At 33.5% G+C, this 12,505-nt stretch overlaps 2 protein-coding genes across 2 annotated transcripts; one reads left to right on the forward strand and one right to left on the reverse strand.

Annotated features, from left to right (window-relative positions):
• Positions 1-2,611: 2,611 nt before the first annotated feature.
• Positions 2,612-5,033, forward strand: LOC145619593 (UDP-glucose 6-dehydrogenase 3-like). The gene is made up of 3 exons (XM_081674306.1): positions 2,612-2,702; positions 3,220-3,316; positions 3,633-5,033. The coding sequence occupies exons 1-3, from the start codon at positions 2,698-2,700 to the stop codon at positions 5,031-5,033; spliced, it is 1,503 nt and encodes a 500-aa protein (XP_081530432.1). The 5' UTR covers positions 2,612-2,697.
• A 1,212-nt stretch (positions 5,034-6,245) lies between these two features.
• On the reverse strand, positions 6,246-12,239 carry LOC145621186 (uncharacterized). The gene is made up of 3 exons (XM_081675922.1): positions 12,081-12,239; positions 7,418-7,814; positions 6,246-6,844 (listed from the first exon to the last, which is right to left on the reverse strand). Exons 2-3 carry the CDS (start codon positions 7,507-7,509, stop codon positions 6,310-6,312), a joined length of 627 nt encoding a protein of 208 aa, XP_081532048.1. The 5' UTR covers positions 7,510-7,814; positions 12,081-12,239; the 3' UTR covers positions 6,246-6,309.
• Positions 12,240-12,505: the final 266 nt, after the last annotated feature.

Genomic DNA, 12,505 nt, shown 5'->3' on the forward strand with positions numbered 1-12,505 from the left:
TGTTTAGTAGTTTTTTAATTGAAATTTTGAAGTTTTTGTAGGTGGTCAGATTACAGGTTTTTGAAGGTAGTTAAAATGTTTTTGAAGGGTGTTCAGTGGTTTATAATTGGGGTTCAGAAGTTTTTGTAGGGGTTTAGAGGTTTTTGAGGTTGGTTTAGTGTTTTTGGTGGCTTATCGGAAAATTCTAGGGGTTTATCAGAAGTTTATGGGGGCTTTTGTGTTGCTTTTGGTGTCTTATCAGAAATTTCTGGGGGATGTTCAGAAGTTTCTTGAATGTGTTCAGTAGTTGGTCTATAATTAAATATTAAACAATAAAAGAAGGAAATACACAATATCTAAATAAATTATTATTTCATATCAAAATACTTGATAAAATTTATACACAAATTATTACTTCATACAACACATATATATGGACATAAAAGGCAACGTATATGAATATCAAACAAGAAATATATTAACAAAATATGAATGTAATGGATATGGACGATTAGTATCATATTTGCTAATTTTATTGCACAATTCACCAAAATTAGTCAAAAAGCTCCAAAAAAAAAAAACAAAATCAACTAATCTTCATTCATTTTTTTTTTTACAAAATACAAGAAAGTTTATATTAAAGTGGTTTGAGAAAGTAGAGTTTTCCCAATGTTGAAATTTTTAGAGCTTGAGTAGTAATTTAGAGGTAAAAAAAAAGGAGAATCAAAACTGTTAATGAAGGAAGCAAAAATAATTTTTTTTTAAAAAAAAGGAAAAAAAAAGAGGAGAGAGAAAAATAAAAAATAGCTGTTGAAAGCTTTAATTTAGGTTTTTAAAGAATTTAGAGGTACAAAAAGAGAATATCAAAATTGAATGGTGAAAACCAAAAAAAAAAAATGATGGGCTTCTTTATGTTGGGCGCAGGCTTTTTCTATTGGACACGGACTCGCTGGGCCGGGCGGCGGATTGGGCCCGGTGCACCTATTTCTAGGTGCACCATGGTGCATGTAATACTAATTACCTTTGTGTGATCTTATAGGATCCGTCCAATTGGGCTTTGACCTATTTTACTAGCCTGAAAATCGTTAGTAACTCTAGCTATGATATAACGACGACCCAAATGTACGAACTTAACTATCTCTATAATTTGATCCATTTATATATCTAGTAATTGCACATGACGAAGACATAATACCTTCAAGTGGGTCTGGTATGGATTTTAGAGTAAACTCGCCCCATCACCGTCTCATACCCGCCTTATACTACTTTTCGAAGGTTGATACAAGCTTGGAAGAGCTTAGAATCTAGACTATAATAATATAAAATATTTATTAATAAGATTAACGTCGTTTATTAGAAATAATAATTCTTCATATTAATGTCATTTAGGTAGCGGGTATGAGGCGGGTATGGATATCCAAATGGGTGGTGGAGCGGAGATGAATATTAACTTGTACCCGACGGGGCGGGTGTGGATGTGGAAAATTGTACCCGCCATGGATGGTGGGGTTGGGATGAGTACAAGATTTTTAGGCGGGTATGGGATTGGAGGCACCATCCTCTGCATCCGACACGCCCCATTGCTATCCCTAGGAGCAGGGAAGGGTAGGGGGTGGAAAAGGGACAGAGGGTGGGGTTTTTCGAGGGTATGGAGGTTGGGATCGGGACGGGGAAAGAGTTTTTTACTTTTTTTGAGGGTCAGGGTGGAGGTAAAGGTGGTTATTGGACAGGGTAGCCCAATGATAATAGGGTCAGGGCCAAGCTTGTGGGCTTTTAATGGACAGGGCTATTAATGGATGGGGCCCTTATTGGGTAGAGTCAATATAGGGCCAACATGTTTTTCCAATTTAGTTGATAAATAAAATACATAATGTAAAAATAATTATATAGATTAATTTGTATTCATACGTATTTAATAATGGCTTTGTCCAATATTTATTTTAATTGATATTTTGTAGGCCCGCCCATTATCGACCCGCGACCCGCATTGGCCCGACCCTATATTGACCCTATAAAATGTGACCCTCTTTGACCCTGACCCGCAACCGACCCGCACCCGACCCGCCCAATAACTAGTTCTAGGTGGAGGTGAGTCGGCGATTTAGGGAGAGGAGGGTGGGTGGCCGGTGTAGCGCTCCGGCGCTGGTGGGCAAGTATAGGAGTCGGGCCGGTGGAGATGGCAACCGTGGAGGGTGGTTGGACTAGCGGTGGGAGTTGTTTTTTAATTAATCAAATGACAATTTTTAAGTTTTTCTTTTAAAATAAAATTATGATTTTTTTTTTATCAATCAAATGCCGACACTTGTCGCGTAACTTTCTTTAACAAGTGAAATGACCGGTTGTGACCATTTAAAACTGACTGGCATTAAAGGTCATATTATTTAAAACTAATCGAAATGTAAATTATTTTAGATGAACGAGGCAAAAGCTGAATTATAGCTAGCAATTTTTCCTTTATTATACTCCGTATCTAAATCTCTAGGAATTACGGAGTACTTAATTAGAAGCTGAAATAAATTGGGCCTTAGACAGTGGGCCCTGGGCTTCGGTAGCACTCTTTGGCGTGCCGTGGTCAGCAAGCTAAAACGAGACTAGCTATTTCCCTTACAAAACAAAAACAAAAACAAAAAAAAGTTAAAACGAGACAATATACTAGTGGATCAGATCATACAACAGAGACGCAATTTCGGAAGATCAGAGGGTAGAGCAGCAAAAAAAATGAGGTAGTCCATCGATGTTGCTTGATTTGTTCATACAATACATGAATTTGGTTGCTTAATTAGGTCATATATTTGATGATTCTAACTTTACATATTTGTACTTTAGCTAAAATAGTTTGCAAACCATCAACAAATCAATTGTATTCAGTCTATGATAATAAGGGTTTGGCAATTAAGGATGAAAATCAAAGAAGAAACACAAACAATGGGAATAGGGTTGGACAATGTTGTTAAATGGTTGTCAAGCTGATTCTTTATATTAGTGTAATTTTTATTGTGTAATAGAAATTGATTTCTGATTATGGAGAAAACCCTTTTGAAGGCACATATATTAATTGTTTGAACTTATTATATAGCTTATTAATTGAACATTGCTAAGATCAATTTCTGTGTAATTTATGATTGTTTGGAACTTGTATAGCTAAATATTAATGATTTTGATCCTATAATTTTAACATTTTGTATGTGATTATAACTTCAGAAGAAGTAACATACTTACCTTAAATTATTTCGACTACAGTGATATGAACGATTCTTCTGATTACGATGATCAAGATATCTCCGACGATGTAAGTAATCCTAGTGGTGGTCCTGATGATGAAGATGTTACACCACCTGTAAGTTCTAAACATTATTATTGTTTTTGATAAAATTTATTTCTTGTTACAATATATCTTAACACATGTGTTTGACCTTATTGTTTACAAACAAAATATATAATCTGTGCAAACTTCACTAGTTGGTATCATTTGAAATGCATTAGATTAAACTAATTTTTATAACATATATACTTTGATGATATTGGTATGAAATATTTTGTTTGTTTGATACTTATACCTATAAGTAAATATGGTTTGGATTATCAACAAGTTTACAAATTGTTTTCGCTTGGTTTGATGATATTGATAGGAGGTATTTTTGTTTCATTTACAGCCCATGTTGGAAGATATAGAAAGAATATGTTGTATAGGTGGAGGAAGGGTTGGAGTTTTAAGTATGATGGTGCTTGCTCACTATTGGCACGATAAAGATTTCGTTGTTTTGGATAAGGATGTTGAGAAGATTAATGATATGAATGGTATCAATGAAGCAGATGAGAGAGTTATGCCTTTTTCTGAGCCTGGTATGGATTTTTATCTTAACGAAGGTATTGACAGGGGAAATCTACATTTTAGCTCCAATATTGATGAAGAACTTGTTCTATGTCAATTGATTTTTATTGCGGTTGACATTCCTCTCAAGATAAAGCCCAAAGTACTCAAGAATGACTTGGACATCAAGAACTTTGATGATGCTATCAAGAGCATACTCCAATCAATCGATAGAATACTCGTTAGGAAGTACGTAGCTATCAAATCTACTGTACCAGTTGACTATAAATCAAACATTGCAGACCACATTAATGGGTTTAACAATGCTGGTTATCTTAGCGTCATCACAAACCCGGAGTTCTTTTCTGTTGGCACCGCTGTTCAAGATTTGCTACATCCTCAGAAGGTGGTATTAGGTAACTTTTATGAGGGTCAAAATAGTTTAATTCTTTTCAGGGATTTGTATGCAGGAGTGGTCAATGTTGATAACATCGAAATCATTGGTTCACAATCTTCTGTGCAAATAGGGAAGTTATTATCTAATGCAGTTCTTGCAGCTCAGTTAACACTTATGAATATAGGATCTACCTTACGTGAAAAGGTCGGCTCAAATTTCGATGATGTGAGAAGCACCATAACTGCAAACTCAAGATTGAATCAGGATTTTATCAATTCGAGACCGGGTTATGGAGGTATGGGTTTGACAAAAGACATAGATTATTTGGCATATTTATGTGAATATGTAGGGATGACAAATGAGAAGAAGTTTTTTACAATGATTAGTGAGATGAGGAGAAGAAAGATGGATGAATTAGTGCAGACTGTTTCACACATGATCGGAGGCTCTTTGGATATAGCTATATATGGATTTTCTAATAAAGTGGATTCAGATGATATCAGAGAATCTCCTGCAATTTACATTTGTCGATCGTTGTTGAAGATTAATGGTATTCGTCTGAAAATATTTGATCCATTAGTTTCTGAAAATACGATCCTGAAATGTTTTGCTCCTAGAGAGAGAAATCGAATATTGGTTGCTGATAACATAGAAGGTGCTTGGGATGTTGAAGCAATGGTCTTCTTAGTTGAATGGCCAATGTTTGCTACTATGTTGGAGGAACAGCGTGTTGAGCTAGTTAACACAATGAGAAGGCCAGCCTTTATCTTTGATTGCTGTGATTTGATTGACGATGTGAATGGTTTTGATCATATTCAGATCTACCGATTAGGAAAACCTATATAGTATGCTGGTGAGGTGAAGGTGAAGGTGAAGGTGATAGTGATGAGTTTTGATGATGATTGAGATGGCAGATGATGGGGGGAAGCAGGGGATCAAATCTCCATTTCACACGCTCCTTTGAGTTAGATTAAATGTTAATGTTTTGTAATGAAATTGGGTTAATTTTAGTTTGAGTATTGAAACTTTAGTACTGTAATATGATTTTGCTTTGATTTTGAACATCTCTTAATTCGTACTTTTGCTCTAGTATTCTACTTATTGGTGAACCTATTGGGTTGTATACTTTGATATGATTACATGTTTATTTCATCAAAGTGGATCGTTTTGCATAGGGTTGGAAAAAATTGACACAACACAATACCCAACCCGAGACTTACAACTTTGGGTCAAAACTCTCATCCTATTTAATTAATTAGGTTGACAAGAAATTTTTGCAAAAAAAAAAATTAAGGTTGACAAGAAATTAAACAGGTTAGATTAAAGTTGAAAGTTTCAAATCGTAAGTGACACACCTAACACGTCAACCCAATATTAAATCCTTTGAATGAATAATATCATAAATTGCAATCCATTACGTCAAAAACAGAAAATTGCAAACCACACTATCGTTTCACTGAAAACTTTTATGATATAAATATTTTGGCGGCCAACTGACTAAAAAAAAAACCCAGCGACAATTTGGTAAAAAGACAACATTTAGCTCAAAATATCTAATTTTTTCAACACTATAAAAATCCTAATTTAACTTTTTTGTGTTTTTAATTTTTTTTCGACAAGCTCTTTAAAAATCCTTATTTAATATGAATTATTAATTTATTTATGTCATCCCTTTTTTATTTTGCTGAATCCCAATACCAAATTTATATTCAATCCGCTTGTCAAAAAAAAATATTATTTTCAATCCCTTTTAAAAGTTTCGTTAACAAGGGGTATGAAAATTAAGTGAAAATTGATACTTAAACTTTTTTTTTATTATCTTGAAATTTGGTATAAAAAAACACGGAAAAGAAACTAAATTAAGTATTCGAGAGTAATTTGTCGGAATTTTTTAAATTTTTTAGGTTAATTGTCACCTGAGATTAGTTTATTTTCCAAATTGTCGCTTAGGGTTAGTTTTTAGTTTTTATTACCAAATTGTCACTAAGAGTCTTTTTTTATTTACCAACCTAGTCAATTAGCCATATTTTGGCTGGTAAAAATTTTGGGAGAGGGAAATTTAATCGCAATTTCCTTTTTATAAATTAAAATGTTATAGACAACATTACAAGTAGATTAAATTTTAAATATACTTCCAATAACGATAATTTGTAAGTCGACCCTTCATTTTTGGATAGCAGCATTTCCAAGTTGCAGAACATGTAGGACAACGCTGTTTAGTGCACCTCAAGTGCAACTTTATACCAGCAGCCTTACAGCGAATCTCTTCTTCATTCCACTCCACGGATTGAGATATCCCAATCCTAGCAGTCTTTGAGCAGTCACGAACACAGAAACTATGTCGGGTATCCAACACCTCCAATCGTTTGTGCCCATCTAATATTGTTGACAATGCAGTGACTGATAAAGCACATGAGATGAGATACAATCGTCTGAGTCTAGGACATTTATCACGGATTGCTATTGCTGCTGCATCATTTACAACCCCAAATAACTGGAGACTTTCAACCTTTTCAAAGCAGACTGAGCAGAATACAAACAGATCTACAGGACACTTTACTTTCTTCAACTTCCTCCAATAACGCATAGCTTGCATAAAATATGAATGTCTGTAACCCAATGCCTCAGAAATAACCAACTGCTGCAGCGAGGGTGTCCTGAAAAGTGCACATAAATTTCATAAAGAAGGCATACCCTAAGATTAACATTAGCAAATTGCATACTGATATCTTGATACATTTGATGAATCCAATTTTATCTGTAGTACTCCGTTATTCTGCCATCTTAATAAAATATCATTCAGTGAGTAAAGCCATCTTCAAGAGTCCCATACCCGGATTTTTCCTCCCAAAATGCCCCTGCTACTTAACAATCAACTCCCAAAAACCACTATATACGCCTAAAACATTGAAATAAATGTACCCACAACCCCTGTTATCCTTTAACTTTCAGGAAACATCCTTTGACAATTTCAATGGCATTCTCAAGATCCAATAAGTTAAATCTCTATAAAGATCAACCATAGGAATTCACACTGCTGACAAGTGATAATAAAGACTGGGAAGGAACCAAAAAAACATTCCATTTTCAATGGGATCAACTATAAAAAGACAAAGTTGACAAGAAATTCATCTACCTTTCAGCTATATAGACATACTTGTGTGTTGTGTGACTGGCAAAGTTTTACCAAGGCACAATACAGACAAAATTGACAAAAAAAATTCATTTACCTTTTCGCAATATAGACATACTTGTGTGGCTTTAGCACAGTTTCACCAATGATCAATGCAGAACAAGAGTCAACTGGCTTAATATCCAACATATGCTTCAGGAAACAAAGGTATCTTCTCTGAAACCTGGGAAAATCACGGTCATTCTTCAACTTGTGGGGATCTATTGACTTTGAGGTTGATCACACCACAAGGTGACAATGAGTCTAATACTGCGGCCAACCACGACTTGCTCACCAAACATGCAACGTAAAGCCTACAACGCCAAGGCACTCTGTTAATTATACCCATTAATACATCGTAGTCCAAGTCATCCCAGCTTCGCACCATAGTAGGGCCAGTTTCCGCCCTAGATGCTGCTCTAGAAAGTCTTGCAGCCTTCAATCGCATCTTTATACTGACAATATATGACAGAGGGACAAAGAGATTCAATCAAAACCAACCATAAAATGGCTCCATAAAAAGACATGCAGTAGATATAATATTCGATTGAATTCTATTTCTAACCACGCTTTCTACCTTCTACAACACAACCTAAATTAGATGCAATTGCACAGCCATCAGATGTTGGAATAATTTCAAAACTAGTTTTGCTTTTTTAATGCAGCGAGCTTCTAAATAAAAAACATGACAACTGAAGAAGTGATGACAAAATGTAGATCCTAAGCAATTTTGGCCAACTATACATACATTGCATGGCTGAACAGCTAAAATAACGTTGCCGTAATTCAAAGTTTGCCTTTTTAGTCCATCTTTTTGCTCAATAACAACTACAATCATATAATAATAAATTAATAAGACCAACTAGATTAATTTTACATATAATATCTATGTAATTTATCAGCACTTAGATAAAAAAAAATTAAAAAAAAAGAATCTGGAATTCCATCGAACAAATTTTAAATTAATACTCAAACCACCAATCAACACAATTCTACCGAAGCCAAGAATTGTTACAAACAGGATAAACCAAGTATTATCTAATCCCTCAACACTTCAAACAATAACTGCAAATTAATTTTTTTACAGCAATAACAACAGAAACCTTAAAATGAATATTGAAAATTGAACTGAACTTGCAATTGGGTTATGCCAATTAGTGGAAGAGACTTTTCTAAACCAAATAAACAACCAACTCCTCTGTGGGAAGCTCATTCAAGCCCGTAAAAGGGGGAACAAACTACCTAAAGACCGTAGGACTCAACAGAGGCCGATGATCAAACAAAAACGAGGGTTGCGATTACGAACTCAAATGCATTGTTGGCCCTATAGAGTAAGTTTGAGAGCCCCAAATTTGTTGCGGAACAATTTTATGGGTTCCAAAGTTCAAATGTGGGTGTGAAGGTGGTACATCAGAAGGTCTCTTATAAATGCTACTAAGACTGTAACTATTATTTCTAGAGTGTGAGGCTTAAGGGAGAAAACTAATTAAATATTTTGAGGAAATTACATCCGGAGCATAAAGATGTATTTTGCCTTCCCAACAATACGTGAAATTTAATACCATTCAAATATATTAGAAATCTATATAGATAATGTTTCGGTAGAATTTAAGTACTCTATAATTGAATTAAAATATGTATTGTAAGATGTCATTAATAAACATAAGATTTACCATCTCGAATTTGCAAAGTGTTAATATCCCGTTAATGCATGGGATATTGATAATATAAGAAAAATATATATAATGTTTCAATAGAGGTTAAAGTACTCTGTAATCATACTTCACAATTAATGACATTTTAACGATAGAACACATATTTTAAAAAATATACCTCCTTTCTTATTTTAAATCAAAACACCTATGTATCTAAAAAGAGTATAAACTGCAACTCTGTGTTCATCAACAATACATTGTTGATGTGCTTACCCTGCATACCAATAGCTTGATTCATGCTTTACTAGTTTCTCAATCAAATCAATAATCATAAACATGCAATCTATGAAAGAACAAAAAAAAAATCATTTTTGCTACTTTGTCAGTGATAAGTCTGATAACCAAATTCATATCAAATCGACAGAACACAAAAACTACCACGTTTCATCACCAAGTTAAACCTAAAATTTCCCAACCTAAAAGGATTCAAAATTAATTTAGCCAAATAATAGAAATTGCATCTTTCTTCACATTATCAGAAACCCAAAATCATCATCAGTGATTCAGCCATACAAGTGAGGCAAACATAACAAGACAGCAAGGGCCACTTTATTAACCATGATCAATTTATATAATGGCGAAAAATTCAGGAACATAATTTATGCATCTTTCTTTCCCCTCTTCATGCAATTTCAAATAAATCCCAAAAATTGGGCCATGATAAATTCTTTACATGATATGGATTGAAAATTTGTTCGGTAAAAATTTGCTGCAGGCATGTAAGTGAGTTATTCAAACAATGAATGACAAAAAAATTCGGCAGAAATTATACTATAATCAATCAGTAATTCTGTGATAAGATAACAAAAAATTATAATCAAGTGAGATTTAGAAATAGAATCACCAGCAAAGAGTAGATAAAAAAAAAGGGTGCACATGCTAATACCGATCTAGCGCTGTTATCAGACAACAAATAACAAGAAAAACAGAGGCAAGATATGAAAAGAAAAAATCTGCAAGAGATGCAATCTTCGGAAATACAGAAGACATCTTAAATAATACTACTTGAACCGTATCAGACCTCAAACATTTTTAATATATATATATATATACACACACACACACACTATGTTACTCGGACTTGGGTACCCATGTCCGACACGGGTATGTGTCCAAGTGTCCGACTCGGCTACTTTGTGGAAAAATTTTATGATTTTGAACTAAAATGAAGTGTTCGAGTGTCATACCCATGTCCGAGTGTCGAGGGTCCGACATGGGTACTTGAGGTAAAACGAAGAGTCCGAGTAACATAGTATATATATATATATATATATATATATATATATATATATATATATATATATATATATATATATATATATATATATATATATATAATCAGACTAAAAAGCGCAGAACTTTCTTGATTTTGACAAAATATATGAATAAATCCATCAAATATTATAAACATATGAAAACCCCAATGCCCAATAACTAACAATGCAATTAAGAAATGCTAAACATACCGCCAATTGAATCAGAATAAAATCCAAAAAAATATTTATATTGAGACAAAACTAAATGCACGAAATTTTCTCAAATTTAGCAACATATAAGAACCCATCAAAAATTATAGCCAAATGAAACTATAAATTTCAACACCTAACAAATTAACCAAACAATTATGATTACAACAAATCCCTTCTGCAATATTCAAATTCTGCATTTTACCATTAATACCCAATTATAGTCACTTAGATTATGAACAGAAGACGAACAATTACCAAATAATGAGGCAATTACACAACTAAAATCTTAAACCCTGACAGATTGAGTTCCAATTTCCTCAAAACAGCAACAATACCAATGGATGTGACAGAAATGCAAAACCCTGGTGAACAGAATTCGAAGTAAATTATAGTATTTTTTTTCATTAGAAAATTCAGATAAGGGGATTAGTCAAACTTATTACTTAACTACACTATACATCAGTAAGAAATCATTACATATCACCTAATAAGGGTGTATTTTATTCACCTGATTTTAACTTATATGAACTTATCTAAATTTAAGCGAACTTATTAAAACTTATTGTAGTTGTAATTTGAACTTGGATAACTTATTAGTGAATCAGTGTCAGTGATCAATGCAATTAATATTTTACATTGTATTGTTCATTAGTGTTCAATTCACTTTTAAAACAAAATGATAGTGGCCATATGCAAACATGTAATACTCTCAACTAACCATGTTTTAACAGTAGTTTACTAGTTTCTACAGCTCCTGCAACAAGAATACTATACCATAATTACCAACCATGATTTAACATCAAACATTCAATTCCAAAATAAAAAAATTATGAATTCAACTCTTAAAATGTTCACTCTTTTTCATCATTAGTTAATCACAACAATCAAATTAGGGAAAAGAGATCTAATTTCATATTCAATTATCTCAAAAAATACATAATTTTAGGGATATTTGATTCAATAATCAAATTAGGCTGATAAAGTTCACTCCTTTTTCATCATCAGTAAATCACAACAAGCCATATGCAAGGTTAATAAAATAAAAAGCACATCAGTTCATATAAAATTAACTTTAATTTATCACCAAAAAAATTATAAAAAATGTAATTTTATTCATCATTACAAATTCCATCAACCCCGGATGCATAAAATCTAAATATTGATATTTGTTCAACCAAAATATGCAAAGATTTTCCACCAAAAAAATTAAAAGAACCCCATATTAGATAGTAAGAAGATCCCACCAGAGATGAGCAGGGCAGGAGGGGCGGCCGCCCTAGGCCCAGGGAAAAGAGATCTAATTTCATATTCAATTATCTCAAAAAATACATAATTTTAGGGATATTTGATTCAATAATCAAATTAGGCTCATAATTTTCTTTTCTTTTGGTTATGATGTTGCATAATCTAAGAATTTAGAACCAATAGTTCAGATTTACGAACCCTAAACTTAACGCGCTGATAATTGGATTGAATTAGATCAAAATAAACCCTAGATTGTAAATTGATATGATGATAACAACAACAAACAACTTACCTTAGAAGCTGCTTCAATGGGGGATACAAGAATTTGATTCAACGGAGAACGCTTCCATGGAGTCTACGCTTCAATGAAATAAGTTAGAGATGTAGGAAACTAGGAATGGAGGCCTTTTAAAAGCCATCACCCGCCACATTTATACAGTAATACGGCCAATACGGGTTAGATCCGTCTAATTATTAAATGGCACGGATCTTTATATGATCGTAAATGGGGCAGAGCGGGCTTTATAATATAAGGGTTTTTAGTAGAAGCGATAAACATATCAAAAGACATTGTTCACTAATCAAAAGCAACATCAGGAAACATGCTCTTGCCAAAATAAGGGTGCATTACAGCAGCTTGCAGTGCCATACATCAAATGTGGCTTGTCTGAGTGGGGATATCAACCTGGCTGACTTGTGAAGGACCCTGTTGTACAT

Source organism: Chenopodium album, chromosome 27 (genome assembly GCF_948465745.1).
Source record: "Chenopodium album chromosome 27, dcCheAlbu1.1, whole genome shotgun sequence".
Lineage (NCBI taxonomy): Eukaryota > Viridiplantae > Streptophyta > Magnoliopsida > Caryophyllales > Amaranthaceae > Chenopodium > Chenopodium album.

Excerpts from the sequence above, each read along its gene's own strand:
- LOC145619593 (XM_081674306.1), top strand. Across the intron at positions 3,317-3,632 it reads ATGAAGATGTTACACCACCT|CCCATGTTGGAAGATATAGA; the intron begins GTAAGTTCTAAA and ends TTTCATTTACAG.
- LOC145621186 (XM_081675922.1), bottom strand. The coding sequence starts at position 7,509 with ATGTTGGATATTAAGCCAGTTGACTCTTGTTCTGCATTGATCATTGGT. Across the intron at positions 6,845-7,417 it reads TATGTCTATATTGCGAAAAG|GACACCCTCGCTGCAGCAGT; the intron begins GTAAATGAATTT and ends TGCACTTTTCAG.